This window comes from Meles meles, chromosome 4 (assembly GCF_922984935.1).
Source record: "Meles meles chromosome 4, mMelMel3.1 paternal haplotype, whole genome shotgun sequence".
In the NCBI taxonomy this organism is placed as follows: Eukaryota; Metazoa; Chordata; class Mammalia; order Carnivora; family Mustelidae; genus Meles; species Meles meles.
In genome coordinates this window covers 93,881,935-93,900,799 of record NC_060069.1, presented here as the reverse complement: position 1 = coordinate 93,900,799, position 18,865 = coordinate 93,881,935, and the positions used below count along the sequence as shown (strand labels likewise).

At 37.0% G+C, this 18,865-nt stretch overlaps 1 protein-coding gene across 6 annotated transcripts in view; it reads right to left on the bottom strand.

Moving 5' to 3' along the window:
• Positions 1 to 18,865, bottom strand: part of XRN1 (5'-3' exoribonuclease 1) — a 111,777-nt gene that overhangs the window by 25,867 nt on the left and 67,045 nt on the right. For 4 of the 6 annotated variants that reach the window (XM_046002076.1, XM_046002078.1, XM_046002081.1 and 1 more), the window contains 8 exons: positions 16,990 to 17,079; positions 16,496 to 16,631; positions 11,288 to 11,344; positions 11,025 to 11,157; positions 8,878 to 8,947; positions 7,488 to 7,695; positions 5,922 to 6,047; positions 946 to 1,054 (listed from right to left, as the gene is read on the bottom strand). In XM_046002076.1, the coding sequence (XP_045858032.1) occupies positions 946 to 1,054; positions 5,922 to 6,047; positions 7,488 to 7,695; positions 8,878 to 8,947; positions 11,025 to 11,157; positions 11,288 to 11,344; positions 16,496 to 16,631; positions 16,990 to 17,079 (929 nt within the window). The remainder of the gene's footprint in view (positions 1 to 945; positions 1,055 to 5,921; positions 6,048 to 7,487; positions 7,696 to 8,877; positions 8,948 to 11,024; positions 11,158 to 11,287; positions 11,345 to 16,495; positions 16,632 to 16,989; positions 17,080 to 18,865) is intronic. The other 2 variants (XM_046002077.1, XM_046002079.1) reach the window with 1 other exon arrangement.

Genomic DNA, 18,865 nt, shown 5'->3' with positions numbered 1-18,865 from the left:
AAGATGTAAAGGACTCACATACTCAAGGATGAAAAGAAAAATAACTCAATTTTTAAAATGAGCAGAGGACCTGAATAGACATTTCTCCAAAGAAGATACACAAACTGCTGATTAGCACATGAAAAGACGCCCAATGTTATTAGTCATTAATGAATTACAAATGAAAACTCCAGAGAGACTTCACTTTACACCTCCCGGAGCTGCTGCAATAAAAAAGATGGGCAATAACAAGTATTATGGAAGATGTAAAGAAACTGGACTCTCATATATTGCTGGTGGGAAACACCAGTTGGAAAAGTTTGGTAGTTCCTTAAAAAGTTAAACACAGAGTTAGCATATGACTAATTCTACTGAACTGGATGTATACCTAAGAGAACTGCAAACATATGTTCAACCAAAAACTTCTACATGGATATTCACAGCAGCATTATTCATTACAGCCCCAAAGTGGAAAAACCCAAATCTCCATCAATGGATGAATTGATAAACAAAATGTAGTAATCACAGAATAGAATATTATTCAGCCATAAAAAGGACTGCAAAAAAAAAAAAAAAAAAGAATGAAGCATTAATACATACTACAACATGGATGAACCTTGTCTTCATCATGCCAAGTGAAAGAAGCCAGTCACAAAAAGTCACAAATTTTGTGATTACATGAAATGTCCAGACAGGTCAATCCATAGAGGCAGAAAGTAAATTAATGGTTGCCAGGGGCTGGAGGAATGACTGCTGATAGGTATGGTGTTTCTTTTTGGGGTAAAGAAAATGTTCTAAATTTAGAGAATTGCATAGGTTGTACAACTTTGTGAAAACAACACAAAAATCACTGATTAAATACTTCAAAAAATGAATTTGATGGTATGTGAATTATAACTCAGTAAACTATAATAATAAAAAAGAAACCAGTTAGCATCATAAGTGTATTTTTAACTTTCAACTTACATTTCCTGTGAGGCTCATGTTTTCTTTGCTGACATTTAACACTGTTGTCAGTAAAGCCAGATTTATGATGTTGAGTTACTTGACTTATTTCTTGAGGTAGAACTGCAATCTGAAAGTTAAAATTCTTATAAATGAATTAAAAACAAACAAAACTATCTTTCCTCAAAGTGATAAAATATGGTTGTAGAACTAAATAATAGGAGAGCTGACACTTGAGCTCTAACACTAAAACCCCTGTTCACAGTACCATAGCAGAGAAAAAGTATGACAGAAGTTTAATTAGAAAATATTCTAGTTTTGGGTATAGTTTATTGGGTTGTTCTATCTGATATCTACATAAAGTTATTCATTACTCCCACTGTCATATTTTGCCAATAAAGACTTAAATTTTTTTAAAACAAGACTTTTTAAAAGAGTTTTTGGTTTACGACAAAATTGAGACAAAGGTACAGAGATATTTCATATCCTTTCTGTCTCCACACATGTACAGCATTCTCCATTATCAACATCCTCCACCAGAGTGGTATATTATTACAACCAATGAACCAACAGTGACACATCATTATTACTCAGACTATAGTTTACATTGGGTTCACTCTTGGTGCTGTATGTTCTATGTGTTCAGGCAAATGTATAATAACATGTATCTACCGTTATAGTACCACACAGATTATTTTCAGTGCCCTAAAAAGCTTCTGTGCTCTGTCTACTGATCCTTCCCCCAAACCCTGGGCAACCACTGATCTTTTTACTGTCTCCATAGTGTTGCCTTTTCCAGAAGCTTGAATACTTTTTATTTTTTTTAAAAGATTTAATTATTTATTTGACAGACATCACAAGTAGGCAGAGAGGCAGGCACAGAGAGAGAGAGGAAGCAGGCTCCCTGCTGAGCAGAGAGCCTGATGCAGGGGACACTGGGATCATGACTTGAGCTGAAGGGAGAGGCTTTAACCCACTAAGTCATCCAGGTGCCGGGCTTGATTACTTTTTAAAAAATCATGTTGAGTTGTCTGGAACATGCTTATCAGATGAACACCAGGTCGCTTATTAATGCTTCATAGATTTAAGTGATACGTGTGGTGGCTCATAATTCTTGGAATATACAGGAAGAAATACAACATGACAGTGTTTAGCTGATACAAATAATGAAATAACACCCAATAACAGGAGCAGCATGCAGAAGATTCTGAGGATATATAATATCAAGTGTTCAGTTCCATCTCAAGGCAACAGGCAATAAAATGACTAGGAGAACTTGCTGGAGATCTAGGGGAATTTTGGTTGTGAGAGAGGAAAAGTAGAAGGAACAGTAAGAACACATAACCTGAAATGGGAATTGCCTACTTGTCAGGAAGGGAAAATAAACAGACCAATCTTACTAGAACAGACCACTTTACCAAACAGTTGAATATTAAGAATTAGGTAGAGTTCGATATAGAAGGGCTAGATATTAGTTTCAGTTGAGGCTGAATTCCACTAGTACTGAACAGAGAGCCCTATACATTCTATTATATTTGAGTAACATTCTTTGGGGCACCTCGGTTAAGCAACTGCCTTTGGCTCAGGTCATGATCCCAGAGGGCTGGGATCAAGCCCCACAATGGGCTTCCTGCTTAGGGGCAGACTACTTCTCCCTCTGTCCCTCACTCTACTCTCATGCTTCCTCTCCATCTCCAATAAATAAATAAAATCTTTAAAAAAAGTATAACGTTCTTTTAGGGCTGAAAAAGAGGTCATCTAAGTCTAATGCCTTAGTTTTGCACATGAGGCCACAGAGGCCCAAGGAAATTAGAGTTGCTCAAATTGAGTCACCAAATCTGACTTTCTGAATCCAGTGAAGATTTATTACACCACAGTGCCTCAGGGAACAAACTAAGGTCAAACCGAGAAGTCTTTACTAATTAGGTATTTTGCCCAGTTATGCCATTAGGCCAACACAGGTGAAAGGATCACCAAGAAAGATCAACAGGAAAGATACATCAAACAGTACTATGTAAAAAGGACTAAAAAGGAAAGAGAAAAGAAGTGGGAAGCACAGATAGGAGGTTTATCTATGCTTAGGATGATAGTCTAAGGTCCAATTGTGGGAACTGGCAAGAAATAGAAAGATTTTGGAATTTCACCACGGGGGAAAAAAAAGAGGGGAGAAAGGAAAAAGGTTTTACTCCATTCTTTTCAGATTATATGCTTGGGGAAATGGTAGTGTTAGAAATAAGGATAAGAAGCTTTAAATGAGATCAATTCTAAAACATCTTTTGGCTGAGGTGATGGTGGGGTGTCCATCTATACCTGTCTTCTAGAGAGTTGGAGATACTGGCTTAGATTGATCCTGATTGAGAAATATGGATCACACAGCTTGAGCGGTTAAATTAGCAGCAAGGTAAGAGTCAATACCACCAAACAATAAAACAAAAGGTGGAGAAAAAAAAAACCAGTTTTTCAGTTTTTGGGAATAGTGCCCAGAGAAGAGTTGGAAAAACAGAGGTTAAGAAAGAAGCTGAATAAGAAGCAAAAGGTAAGAGGGGAGTCAGGGTAATGTTTCCTTTTAGAGTATAACTCCTTGAAGGAATTGCCTATTCTGCTACCTCCAATTTTTCTTCTCCCCTTCTCTCTTGAACACATTCTTCTTGGTACTTCACTCTTACCACTCTACTGAAAGTGCTCTTGTCAAGATTCCCAGTGACCTCAGGTGCAAAACTCTATGGTCAATTCTCAGTTTTCATTTGAACTGATCCATTGCCAGCATTTGACACAGCTGATTACTCTTCTTGACATCCATTCTTCGCTTGGCATCTACAACACCGCACTTTACTGGTTTTCTCTGGCTTTTAAGGATGGAATTCTCTAAGGCTAAGTTGTTAGACTTCTCTATCTATATCCCCTTCCTTGGATATAGTTTAATAGATAAACAGATACACATACACATGCCCAAATTTCTCCCTCCAGCTTGGACATCCTCCATAACCATCAGAATCAATGTCCAACTATACATCTCTACTTAAATTTCTTTTTTTTTTCCTTAAAGATTTTATATATTTATTTGAGAGAGTAAGTAAGTGAGAGAGCATGACCAGGGGGAAGAGCAGAGGGAGAGAGAGAAGAAGTCTCCTCCCTGAGCAGGGAGCGTGATGTGGGACTCAATCTCCTCCAGGATCATGACCTGAGAAGGCAGACACTTAACTGACTGAGTCACCCAGGCACCCCTCTATTCAAATTTCTAACTCTGTATCTCCACTTGGATGTTTAATATACATCTCAAACTTACTATGACCAGAATTGAATTCCAGATCCTCCTCCATAATCCTACTTGACTTGGAACCTTCTCTATCTCAGGTAACAGCCACTCTATCCTTTTAGTTACTAGACTTTAAGAGTCACATTCTTTAATCCATATTTTTCTCTCTTAACCCTATACCTAATTCATCATTAGATGGCAATTCCTTCCAAATATGCCTAGAATTTGATCACTTCTCCATGCTCCTATTATTCTGGTTCAAGTCAATATGAACTCTATCTTGATGATTCTGGTAATCTCCTAAATAGTGTTTCCATCCTGGCTCCTCTAAGTTCTATTCTTAAGATAGCAGATAGAATGATCCTATTAAAATATAAATCAGATCATGTCATTCTGTTGCTCAAAACGCTTCACTGATTCCTCATCTTGCTAAGTAAAAAACAATATCCTTATAATGACCCAGAAGGTCCTGCATGGTATCTAATTACAGTTCCTGTAACTGAGCCTTTGATTCAAAACTATAATGGTCTTTTTTCTCTTCCTTGAGTACACTGGAATTGTCTTCCCAACAGGGTCTTTGAATATCTCTAGAACACCCTCCCCTCAGATATCTACTTAGATACTCTATTCCTCATTTCATTCAAATCTTTACTCAATGTTACCGGATCATTCTATTTAAAACTGCAAAACCTTGCCTCCCCGTCCTGTCAACATTCTCTATGCTCCTTCTCTGAAATTTTTCTCAAACGTCTTAATTACCATCTAACATATCATGTAATTTACTTATTTACTGTCCTCTCCTCCATAGAATACTAATTGTTTGAGGGTCAGAATTTTTGTTTTGTGTACAGCTATATTCTTAATACATAGAACAATGCACATGATAGGCACTCAATAAATACAAGCTGAATGAATTCATGAAATGAATGAATGATAACAAAGCATTCCTAAAAAATGAATGGTTAGTGGTACCAAATAAATTAGAGAGGAAAAGAGGGTTTGAAACTCGGATATAGACTGCATTTAGGTAGTAAGGATTTACGGATGATCTAAGCAAAACTTAGCATATTGGCAGAAGAGCCCTGTGTATTTTGTCACTCTCACTTTTAGGTTTATTTTACCATAATATCCTTTGCTACTTTCTTCCTCTACTCTGAAAATGTCACCATCACTGGAAGACATTAGAATAAATGAGGGCTTCATTGTGCAGGCTACTGATTTATAAACTTGAGAGAATATTCTTTCTTGACCTAAGCTGTGAAGATAGGTCAGTAACTAGCAAAAAATGTTGTAGGAATTTATTTCTTACCTTTTCCCTTTTTTTGGTCTGAGTCTTTTTTAGCAGAACTTCTTTTCCCTTCTTAATTTATACTAAGGAATGTGAATTTGCTCATTTATATTTAAGACAACCAAGTGCTAACATAAAGCTCCACATTCAAGTGGAAATTAATTAGTTAATAATAAATATATTCAGGCCTTTGTTGAATTTAAAATAGTTATTGAGATTCTGCAAACAACTAAAATAAAATCTAAAATAATTTAAAAGAAAAATTATCTATATTCCTTCTCCTGAGTCCAAAAACTTTATATATGGCTGAAGAGAATTATGAAAATTCATGATTAAAACTGTTATTTCTATTTTATGAGATTTTGGGGAAAAAAAATAATCATTGCATGCTCACAAGAGAAATGTAAATTTTGCTTTTTAGAATTAAATGTCTATCAAACAAGGTATACTAACCTTCTCTTGTAGAGTTGGCTGAAAATGTTGAACCTTTCCAGATCCCTGTAAGGACTGCCAAATATTGCAAAACTCATCATCATCTTTAGTAGGTACCTGGCAAAGCACAAAAAGTTTCTTAAGGAACTGAAATACGAGAAAAAAATAAGGATTTATATTAAAAATAAAAAAATTCATTAAAGTTATTTAGCAGTACATAAAATATTAACTTCCATTATCTGAATCTCAGTTCTTTTTTTCTGGAGCTCAGTATAGTCATCATAAAAATATTCTATTGGAGTAAAAATGGTCTTTATTGTTTGTAATTGGTTTTGAATGGTTTTACTAAAAAGTATTTAAAGCATGAAAAATGCTATGGAAGATTATATTAAATTAATATCCCTACCAGTAGATTTTTTTTTTTTAGTCTTCCAATGTACTGATATCTCATTCAAGCTAACATTTAACAATTTAATTTTTAAAACCTTCATTTTATACAAAAGTAACCTAACAGATTAAAAAACCAGCTATTACTTATGAGGAATTGACTTTGTGCAGATTAAAACTCTGAAGAATTATGTACCAAAATTTAATAGTGGTTACCCATGAAATTTGATTTTTGGTTCTGTTTCCTTTGCTATTATCTCCTTATCTGTACTTTCTAATTAGTCTATAATGAACACGTATTACTTGGATTAAAATGTGGGTAAGATCTGGGGACATAGAGTTACACAAGGTTAAATGTCTCACACAAAACAATCCAATTTTCATCTCCACAAAGAAAAAATAGAGGAAATCACCCATAAATTGCATGGGTAGGAACTTGAAAATGGCTTTTGATTAATGTAATTCTCTCCCTTTTAACCTTTCAAATTCATGTCATTTCATAGCAGACAGAATACAACATCTGAGTTATACAAATGTAGTTTTAAAAGTAAACATATGAAAAGAAAAAGGCATTCTTAGGTTCATTTTTTAAAAATGTATTTCTTTTTTTTTTTTTTTAAATATTTTATTTATTTGACAGAGAGAAATCACAACTAGGCAGAGAGGCAGGCAAAGAGGAGGAAGCAGGCTCCCTGCGGAGCAGAGAGCCCGATGTGGGGCTCGATCCCAGGACCCTGGGATCATGACCTGAGCCGAAGGCAGAGGCTTTAACCCACTGAGCCACCCAGGCGCCCCAAAAATGTATTTCTTTTTTAACTGTAATTTTATAACAGACATAGGATGTTATCAGTAGCTTTTTTTTTTTTTTTTAAAGATTCTATTTATTTATTTGAAGGAGAACATGTCGGTGGGGAGAGGCAGAGAGAGCGGGAGAAGCAGACTTTCTGCAGAGCAGGGATCCTGATGTGGGGCTCGATCCCAGGACCCTGGGATCATGACCTGAGCCAAAGGCAGATGTTTAACAACTGAGCCACAGAGGCACCCTAGTAGCGTTCTTTACTAGCCTATTAACTTAAAAACAAATCTGAAATTAACTTGAACCAAAATTTTTTTAAAAACTAAGTCAAATTAGGTTTTACTTATAAAGTCTGCCTGAGATTTATAAAGGGGCAGAAAGAAATGAAAGACTAAGAGTCTTACTTGAGTAGGAACAAAAAGTGATTGAGGAGAATGGTTCAGGCCTCCCAAATGCCCAGATGAACTTGATGAATTTGAGCTATAGTGATTCACAGCTGGTTGTGGTTTCACAATGGCTGTCAACTTCTGATTTCCAGTTTCAGAGCGACTCCCATGAGTAAGATTTACCAAGGCACTTGTTGGCAGTCGATAACCTCTACCAGGTGAGCACCTAAAAAGTAAACAGTTATTTCAGAGGGAAATAATACTAAATAATACTAAAGGGAGCAGAAGAATCCATTATTTTTGGATGGACAATCAGTCTGTAATCTCAATTAGTAAATATTACTTTTAAATTCAGTAGAAGAACATGAAATCATAGAAAGATCTCCATTTGTAAGATGATACATTTCTGAAACCAGAAAGGACTTTATTTAATCCTCATCATAATCTAGTGAAGTACGTATCTTCATTATAAATGAGGAAACTGAGGGTCAGAATGCTTTTAACTACCTACCCCAAGTACCACAAAGGTTAAGTGACAGAACCCATTCCATGCATCTTTCATTCTATCATAATCCTTTTTCCTGTAACTTTATCTTTTTTAACAGTACTACCCCCAAATAAGTAAATCTCACTCATATAAGTTAAAAACAAAAATCCAATCCTCTGGCTTTAAACCTGCTAACCTCCAGTTACCTTTTCTCTCCTTCATGGTCAAACTTCTCAAGGGTCAGCTCAATTTCCTGCTCCCTCAAACCACCCCAGTGTGGCTGTGCACCCACAATTCCACTAAAATATAAATCTGCAATCTTGTCACACCTCTGATTTTGATGACTTCACATTGCTTTAAGGATAAAGACCAAGATACCAAAATCATTAGCATATCCTCAAAGTCTGCTTAGGAGCTCCTACATAGTGTGGTCCTTGCTCTTTTCTCTTACTCTCATCTTACATAGTTGCTGAAGTTGCTGACACTTGCATGTTTTTTTTTAAATGAATAAATCCTTTGTTTCACATGCTATTTCCTCTTCTTGACCACTTGCCATTCTTCCCTCTTCCTCCAGTTAACTATTACTCAATCTTCAAGTCCCATCTTAAATATCACTTGTCAAAGAAGCCTTTCTAGAAGTCATACTCTTACAGAAACTGGAACTTCTCTTTCCCAGCACTTCTCACATTTTAATTAAATAATTAATATTATAATCAGTTACACAATTATCTCCCCCACTAAAATGAAAGCTTTGTGAGTCTAGAAAACATGTCTATCTTACTCACTGTTACATCCCTAATAGCATGTACAATGTCTTGCATATGACAGGAATTCAAATTGTGGGCAAATAAACAAATAATGTAAAGTCACGGGCCACATGGACATACTTACAAAGTGTAATTATCATCAGGAAATACAAACCTTATTGTTAAGCCTCCAGGAAATTCTTCATCAAATAATACTTCAAATAGTACATCAGCTTCTCTATTAGCTGTTAAATAAGAGGAATTTAAAAATCATATGATGAAAAATCAGCATTTAAGTGTCTGCTTGTAAGAAGCATTACACCTACAAGAAAATGGTGTAGGGGACTACAGTAATTGAACAGTAGATATGCTTGCAGATTACCTAAATGGTATTGAAGTAAAATAATATTTTAAATTAGATGTTGTGAGGGGGTTAATTTTATTTTTCTCTGTGCTTTTATCTATGTTGGAAATTATTCATAATGAAAGATTTAATAAAAGAGGTAACTTTGGGGGCGCCTGGGTGGCACAGTGGGTTAAAGCCTCTGCCTTCGGCTCAGGTCTTGATCCCAGAGTCCTGGGATGGAGCCTTGCATTGGGCTCTCTGCTCAGCAGGGAGCCTGCTTCCTCCTCTCTCTCTGCCTGCTTCTCTGCCTACTTGTGACCTCCGTAGGTCAAATAAATAAATAAATAAAATCTTTAAAAAAAAAGAGGTAACTTTGGAGTCTACAGTTCAGAAGGTCTTACAGTAAGATAAAAGACAGTGATGATCTGAAAGCACGGCAGTTTATTTAATAAAGGGAATAGAGTGGAGGGAACAGAAATATTATTAGATAGAATTGGCAGGAATTTGTGACCTGTGTAGATAAAAAGGATAGAGATGCCAAAGATGATTCCAAGGTTCTGGCTGAGATGACTTGGTAGATTACAGATGCCGTAACTGAGATATGAGACATGAGAGAGTGCAATAAACTTAGACAGGAACAGAGAAGAACATACTTGGCAGAGAGGCTGATGAGATATATCTGGCAGGAATAAATTTACCCGAAACACCAAGATAAAATGAAATAATTAGCTATATTTGAATTCTAAGCCCAAATTAATAATAGATCTATTACATTACTTCAGAATTCACCGACCTTACCTCCTTCCCTCTCCCCTCTTCTCACTCCCCTCCCTCTCTTATCCCTTCCCCTCCCCCCACCTCAATTTCTCTCTACCCTTCCCCTACCCTTTTTCTACTTCATTGGTTCTGTTTCTCTAGAGAACCCTAATATAGTATTTGATAACATCCTAGCCTGGGATAGGAGTGGAGGGATGTCTGTTCCCCATCCCCAGTCCTGCCCAGCTGAAACCAGGCCTGCAGAGCTCATCCATTCCCCAACATTCAGCTCTGTCTTTCAACCTGACACTTTTACCTGAAATCTAAGCTCCAGAAAGTAAGAGAAGGCTTAATGAGAGGCTGGAGTTTCTCCTCTGAAGGCTTAAAGTTCACCTTTTAGGTTCTTATTCCCTACCTGAGGGAGGGGTACTTCCTCAAAAGATTATTAAGATTATAAAAGGTAAGAGGATTGTTCACTCCCTTTAGTGAGTTGACTATGGAGATGAGGTCTCAGATGAGGGCTGAGGGGAAATATTCCCCTTTTTTATCCATAGCAGACATGGTTAATCAGTGACAGAGCTCTTTCCCACTTGGCATATATACAGCTTTAAAAACCTTCTCAAAACAAAATTCCAAGTAGTCACTATTACTGATAGGAACTGCCAGAAGAAAGTTATCAAAGTCCTAAGGCCTTATCAAGACAACTTAACTAGAAAACAATCTAATAATGTGCTCTGTATTTGAACAGCTGATGCAGGGGGTTGAGCAGACAGCAGCAGGAGGGTTGTTTCATTACACCCATCTGGCCCTTACCATTCCTATTCCAGACAATTAGACCAAAGTTGAGCGCTTGAGACATCAAAGGATAGTGCTGCCAGCAGCCTGACCCCTTGGCACTGGATTTGCTGCTTCATGCTAGGCTGACTTTTTTGGAATCTACACTGCAAAGCTGCTCACAACAGGCATCCCTTTGAGGCAAATTTAGATCCTCAGTTCCTTCTTCCCTTTCCCTCCATTCTCTAACTTTTTCTTTTATTTGTTTTTTAAATAAAAAATACATGACATAAAATTTACCATCTTAATTATTTTTAAGTGTACAGTATAATAGTATTAACTATATGTGCATTGCTGCTTTCTGCTTAGATACAAGACACAGAAATTTGTGTTTTACTTTACAATTACAGATGCAGTTGAAGACACACCAAGTATTGAGATATTACCCCCTTTAATTCCTATGATGGTGCCCCGAAGGCCAACAGGAACTGAAAAGTACTCTCTCACATTTACCACACGGTCAAAGAGACGAAATTCTGCATCTCGATCAGGAATGACTCCATGTTGCTGTTCTAAAGGCTGAAGAGAAGAAAGTTTTAATTATTATTAACTCTAATTTGAAATAATTTTTCTATTACTATAACAGAAATATTTTGTTCCTTCTATACTTTCGAAATACAGACTTTGAATTCTTTATTAGGAAACTTACTCTGTACAGCAAATGAGGCTTCACTGTCACTCGTACCTTCTTATTATTCTTTCTTTGCTGAAGAAAGAAAAATTTTTAGATATTTAAAAATATTAAATTATAAAATTATTGATATTTAGATTTACACTAAAAATATAAGATTATTATTATTCAGTTGGACATGATTATTCATTTTTATTTTTATTATTTATTTTTTAAAAAGATATTATTTATTTATTTGACAGAGAGAGAGAGATCACAAGTAGGCAGAGCGGCAGGCAGAGAAAGAGAGAGGGAAGCAGGCTCCCCACTGAGCAGAGAGCCTGGTGCGGGGCTCGCTCCCAGGACCCTGAGACCATGACCTGAGCCAAAGGCAGAGGCTTAACCCACTGAGTCACCCAGAAGCCCCTATTCATTTTTAAAAGCCAAACGAAATGAGTAATTTAAAGAATATTTGAAGTTCTTCAGATGCAGCAGGGAGGGATAATAAATTCCTACTTAAAAAAAAATTTTTTTTAAAGATTTTATTTATTTGTTTGACAGAGAGAGATCACAAGTAGATAAAGAGGCAGGCAGAGAGAGAGAGAGAGGGAAGCAGGCTCCCTGCTGAGCAGAGAGCCCGATGCGGGACTCGATCCCAGGACCCTGAGATCATGACCTGAGCCGAAGGCAGCGGCTTAACCCACTGAGCCACCCAGGCGCCCTTAAAATTTTTTTTAAAAAAGATTTTATTTATTCCTTTGAGAGAGAGAGTGTGCACAAGCAGTGGGGAGAAGCAGAGGGAGGGAAGGAAGACTCATTGCTGAGTGGGGAGCCTGACCCAGGGCTTGATCTCAAGACACCAAGATCATGATCTGAGCCCAAGGCAGATGCTTAAGCAACTGAGCCACCCAGGTACCCCTTACAATTTTTAAAGGGAAATTTTTGTTGACATTTATGGCATAGAAAAATAAAATAGTATGCATAAAAACTGATGGATTTTTATAGTATAAGCTTATCTATGTATAACCATGCTGAGTTCAAGAAAGAGAACATTACTGGGGCGCCTGGGTGGCTCAGTGGATTAAGCTGCTGCCTTCGGCTCAGGTCATGATCTCAGGGTCTTGGGATCGAGCCCCGCATCGGGCTCTCTGCTCTGCAGGGAGCCTGCTTCCTCCTCTCTCTCTGCCTGCCTCTCTGCCTACTTGTGACCTCTCTCTCTGTCAAATAAATAAATAAAATCTTAAAAAAAAAAAAAAAGAAAGAGAACATTACTAAGCGCAACATAAGAACTCTTGTATTCCTTCCCAGTTATTAATATCCCCAAAGTAACCTTACTGCTAACAAAAGATTAGAGTTATCTGTTTAGAACTTTATGTAAATGCTATGCTTTTCAAATGCCTTTTTACTCTAAAATGAATTGTATATGATGTTCAATGAAGATCTATATTAAAAGAAAAAAAAGTATAAAGTACTGATCTATGACAATACTGTAAGTTTTATGGCTACTTATAAAAATTAAGGTGGCATTGATTTAACAAAGCCCTTGCTTTTGGAATCTATTATGAAATTGGCTTTGATATTTGAAATTTTTGATCATCTAACAAATGCTGGAAGAAGAGTTCTGTCCCATCTTTACTCCTCGTTAATTTTGTGAACTCACACTCAACTTAAGCATCAGCCTCCTTCTACTGTAAAACAGAAATAACGTTACCTGTTCTACCAATAAAACCATGAGGACAGTTTATATCCATTGCAATCCATAACTACCATTCACATTAAATATTTTTTAAATGAAGATAAGTTGGTTTAAGTTGGTTTCTTACCAACTAAGAAAAATGGCAACAGTTTAATTTGCAGCCACCTATCTTTAGAACACACCTTATGGAAATAAGTACAAAAGAGCATAAAACAACTCCAAGCTATAAAGACCATATATCATAGAGTTCATGTATTTATATACTGTAAAATGCTCAAGTCTTTAAACAGACCCTATCATCTTTTATTATAAAGGTATTTCATTTATTCTTTCAACAAATCTTTACTGAGTTCCATTTATGTGCATGTAGTGATCTAGGTGCTAAGGATAAAACAGTGACCTGTTCCTTTACTCCACTTAGGGAGACATACATACAAGCAACAAATGTTGACGGTAAAAAGCATAGAGAAAAATAAAGCAGGCAAGGGGGGAGCAGCACTGTGGAGAGAGATCGTAATTTTTTTTTTAATATTTTATTTATTTGACAGAGAGAAATCACAACTAGGCAGAGAGGCAGGCAGAGAGAGAGGAGGAAGCAGGCTCCCTGCTGAGCAGAGAGCCCAATGCAGGGCTCCATCCCAGGACCCTGGGATCATGACCTGAGCCGAAGGCAGAGGCTTTAACCCACTGAGCCACCCAGGCGCCCCGAGATCGTAATTTTGAATAAAATGAATAGTGAAGGCAGTACTGACAGAATGTCTACGCTTTCAGCCCACAGCAGACTAGCACTAATAGGGTACAACTGGTGCCCCCTGAAAAGAGCAAGAAGGAGAAAAAGGAAGTATTTTAAGTAATTTTAAAAAACAGTCCCCAAACTTGTGCCTGGAGTACTGTATATGAAAACAACCTATATGCTTTAATATATCTCTAGGCAGGGGCGCCTGGGTGGCTCAGTGGGTTAAGCCTCTGCCTTCAGCTCAGGTCATGATCCCAGCGTCCTGGATGGAGCCCCGCACTGGGCTCTCTGCTCGGCAGGGAGCCTGCTTCCCCCTCTCTCTCTGCCTGCCTCTCTGCCTACTTGTGATCTCTGTCTGTTAAATAAATAAAATCTTTTTAAAAAAATATATCTCTAGGCATTACTACATTATAGCACTGATTAGAGGACATGGCAATCAAGCCTGATTCACTAAGCAAATTAATAAACATAAGAATTTTCACAATAAGCCCTAACCCACATATACGAAATGAAAAGTTCTGGGGTCTGGCTATTCAAAATGTGATCTGGGAGCTTATTAGAAATGGAGAATCTCGGGCGCCTGGGTGGCTCAGTGGGTTAAGCCTCTGCCTTCGGCTCAGGTCATGATCTCGGGGTCCTGGGATCGAGTCCCGTATCAGGCTCTCTGCTCCTCAGGGAGCCTGCTTCCTCCTCTCTCTCCCTGCCTGCCTCTCTGCTTACTTGTGATCTCTCTCTGTCAAATAAATAAATAAAAAATCTTAAAAAAAAAAAAAGAAAGAAAGAAATGGAGACTCTCAGGGGTTCCTGGGTGGCTCAGTGGGTTAAAGTCTCTCCCTTCAGCTCAGGTCATGATTCCAGTGTCCTGGGATCGAGCCCCACATCGGGCTCTCTGCTCAGCAGGGAGCCTGCTTCCTCCTCTCTCTCTGCCTGCCTCTCTGCCTACTTGTAATCTCTGTCTATCAAATAAATAAATAAAATCTTTAAAAAAAAAAAGAAATGGAGAATCTCAAATAAAATTTGGGGGCTTAGAGTAATAAACTTTATTAAGTGAGAGACTCATTTAAAAAACAATGCTGTACAAACGGATTTTAGTCTAGACTGAAAGACAAAAGGAAATGCAGGTTAAAAAATGAAATGCAGGGTGCCTGGGTGGCTCAATGGGTTAAGCAGCTGCCTTCGGCTCAGGTCATGATCTCAGGGTCCTGGGATCGAGTCCCGCATCGGGCTCTCTGCTCGGCAGCGAGCCTGTTTCCCCCTCTCTCTCTCTGCCTGCCTCTCCGTCTACTTGTGATCTCTCTCTGTCAAATAAATAAATAAAATCTAAAAAAAAAAAAAGAAATGCAGGTTTCTATCGTTATCTGAGTATCAGTGACCTATCAAAAAATCAAACTCTTGGCTCTAAGAGTTTTTTCCTAAAGAGAACAAGAATCATCCAGTAGTAATTTTCCAGACTGTCTTCATAGCTCTTGAATATATGATAAGAAAATTAAAATCATAATAGCCAAGCATCGTTAGACATTAAAAACACATTATTAGAAGGAGTTTACATGATTAAACTTAGTTAATCCTTTTGATGACCCTGTGAAGTAGTACTATTTGACTCTCATTTTATTAATAAGACAATAGAGGCATGAAAAATAAATATCTAAAGTATCTGGTCTAACATTTAAAGTATTGAAAGAGAAATGGGGGGAAATGGCTTCAGAGCCCATTTCTTAAAGTAGTTTGCTGTTAGACTGCTGTGTTAGCAAAGCAACATCATTTTAATAAAAAGGCAAATGTGTGGAAAATAAAATTAAAAGTTAAAAAAAGGAATATAATCAATCCATTTTCTATTACATCAAGACAGAGATCAAAATAAGTAAAATAGTTAAGCCTACACTGAAGATTATGGGGGTTTTTTAAATCAAGACATAAGGGTACCATGGGTGGCTCAGTTGTTAAGCCTCTGCCTTCAGCTCAAGTCATAATCCCAGCATCCTGGGCTCCAGCTCCACATTCATCTCTCTGCTCAGCAGGGAGCCTGCTTCTCCCTCTCGAGGTCCCCTGTGCTTGTGTTGCCTCTCTTGCTATCTCTCTCTGTCATAAATAAATAAAATTAAAAAAAAACAAAACAAAACAAAAAACTCAAGATACAAAAAACAGGAAAGACTGAACAGGATTTCAAAAATACTGAATATGTTTGTGGGTGGGAAAGCACATTTTAGAAGTGATTCTGTAAAAGTGAATTAAATACAATGTTTATGTTCTATAAAAAGAACTATGTCTTTTTTTTTTTAAGGTTTTATTTATTTATTTGACAGATCACAAGTAGGCAGAGAGGCAAGGAGAGAGAGGGGGGAGGCAGGCTCCCCACTGAGCTGATGAGGGGCTCGATCCCAGGACCCTGGGATCATAACCTGAGCGGAAGGCAGAGGCTTTTACCCACTGAGCCATCCAGGCACCCCAGAACTATGTCTTTAAAGAACTTAGAATAGGAAGGAAGAGGGGATGAACTTTATTTCTTAATCACAAACTTTGTATTTTGGCTAGAATTACAGAATATTGATTCCTAAAATTAGAAACACCATTAGAACATAAAATTTAAATGTTAAAACTTTTACATATTAAAGTGCATTTTTAAAAATTCATATAAACTTATTAATGGCCACTGGAAGTGGCTAGAACATTTTTTTAAACTATAGGATTACCTGACATAAATTAGAATCATTGAATTCACATTTTATTTGGTTGAAACAAAAATAGTCTGTCAAATGATATACAATCCATTTAACTTCAAATCTCATCAGTCATCTTGGTTATTGAAAATTAGTACCTTGCACTTTTCGACTTCTTCCTCAATTTTCTCAACAATAGCTGCATCCAGAATTTGTAAATCACAAGAAGAACGAGACAAAGTACTGACAGGATGTCCCTTTAGCCAAGTAATAATTTCTTGAACTTTCTCAGCACTACATTAAAAACGATAATTTTTTCACAATAATTAAAACTTTCTGAGGGTTAATACAAAAGGTCTAATAAATTTTCTGAGGGTTGTGAATTATAAAAGATATCAATACATAATTAATAATTAATCACTAAACTTAATTGGGACTAATTATAAATCTCTCAGTAATTAAAAAACTCACAAAATTAGTTTAAAAGTACTTTACTGATATAAGTGAAATAAATTATATGATGATCTTAAAGCAAATATATAAAACCCTCCCCACAAAAGTAGTATAAATTCTTGATAAACTAGCTACTGTACCCTTCACTAGAAATACTAAGCTGAACTCTGAGCCAATAAATACCACAAATTTTGCTTACCCATTCTCATTTTCTCCAGGCCAAATGTCATCTTCATAGAATACATCCTCCTGGCTGTTTTTGGCTATATAACTAAATAGTTCTGGAGCCCTAGACAAACAAACAAAAATACTGCTTAGAAAATATATATGGCTAACTTCACATAAACTTCCTATCAAATAATTCTGGATTCTAAGGGGACATACAAAATGTATTGAGGACTGATTATTACACACAGAGTATTAATAAGGGATAGAGCCTAATGATTTGAAAGTATTCGCAGGCCCTCAAAAAACTCTCAGTAGCTAAGGGAGAAATGATTCAATTCATAAACTGTAATAAACTTCAATTACTTATAAATTTCAATTACTGACTCTGTGCTCAGATCATAATGATAGGTGATAAATGGACAAAAATAATATCTACACATTCATTTTCTAATTTTCACAACAAAGTTGTGTACAAGAAAGGCAATGTAACCATAATAATCTACAAGGTCCACCTGTGACCATTTATATTATCTCAATCAAGTAAACTTCAAATCAAGATTTAATAACTAAACTAACCTAAAAGTTTCTTCTGATATGCCTAAAAACTCCATTGCTTCCTAAATAGTGTAGGGCTTTTAAATACACATAGCAGATTGAACGTATGTGCTTAATATTTGCTCACTTCCCAACCTACTAAAAAAAGAGTAAAGTATAAAATAGGGCATAGACCCAGAAAGGCATGAAAAGTGAAACGTTAAGTCTGAGGGCATATATGAATTGTTAACAAAATTTTAGAAACTGAAAACTGTATGGCTAAGTATTAACTGGTTTGAAAGACAGGAAAAAGCTACACCCTAAGCAACCAGGGTGGGTCAACAACAAGCAAGATGAGTTAAACTGTGCAAGTCTGCAAAAGCTCTGGAATTAGGGCTCCAGGGACATTTTAATGCTGTAGTATGGGCAGGGTGAAGTTTACTAGGCTTTTAGTTGAAAATTTTGTATAATAGCAGTTGGATGATCATGTGCTTACTTACCTTCACCCCAGCACAAGACCTGTCTGTAGTTTATCTTTTGGAGAGGTTGAATAGGGGATGCTCTAGCTTTAGGATTACAAGGCACAGGGAGATGTGTGGGTAGGACATAAAGAGATGATAGGGAATTGATGAAAGTTTAACTACTACATAACGTGTGGCTAGAAAGCAGGCTAAGAAGTGTAACTTCTTTAGGAAGCACACTCTTGAGATGAAAATAAGCAAGAAGAAAGTTTATCAGAGGGCTCTTGTGGAATCAACACATGTAGAAGGGAAGGAAAAAGGGAAGGAAGCAGAACTGGGCAGAGGGAAAAGCTGGGCTGTGATCCACTGTTAATGAACTCCTTGGTCAGTTCTACAGAGATCTCAAAGTAGGATGGTCCTTCAGAATTATCCTGAACTAGGGCAATCAGGTTGGCTGGGTCTTTCACACCTCCTTGTAGATCAGGTGTTGGATCTGTGGTTGTTGTGGGAAGGGGACATAACTTTAGGTGAGGCAATTCTCTTCGGTAAGGCAATTCCTGAAGTAGAGCTCATAGCTGAGGGCTGTCTGACAACAGCATTCTAGCTGCCATAGAAACAAGTCCTTTGAAGGGAGGCTTGGAGGGCATTTCATAGTATCCATTATATAATAAGATCCTTTTTTCTCAGTTAATAACCAAAACACTGGAAGTCAGTTTTGTTCCTCACATCTGTTCTCCAAGGAAAAGGCTGGAGGAGCCAGCCTGAGAGAAAATATACACATATAAGTAGTGATATTTGGAGGTCCTCTGTGAAAATAGCAAAGTCCCACCTGACAAGCCCCACCAAAGCACACTAAATTTCCAATCTGCTTTTTAGTGCCTCATTCTTAAATATGATTAGACACCAAAGAAG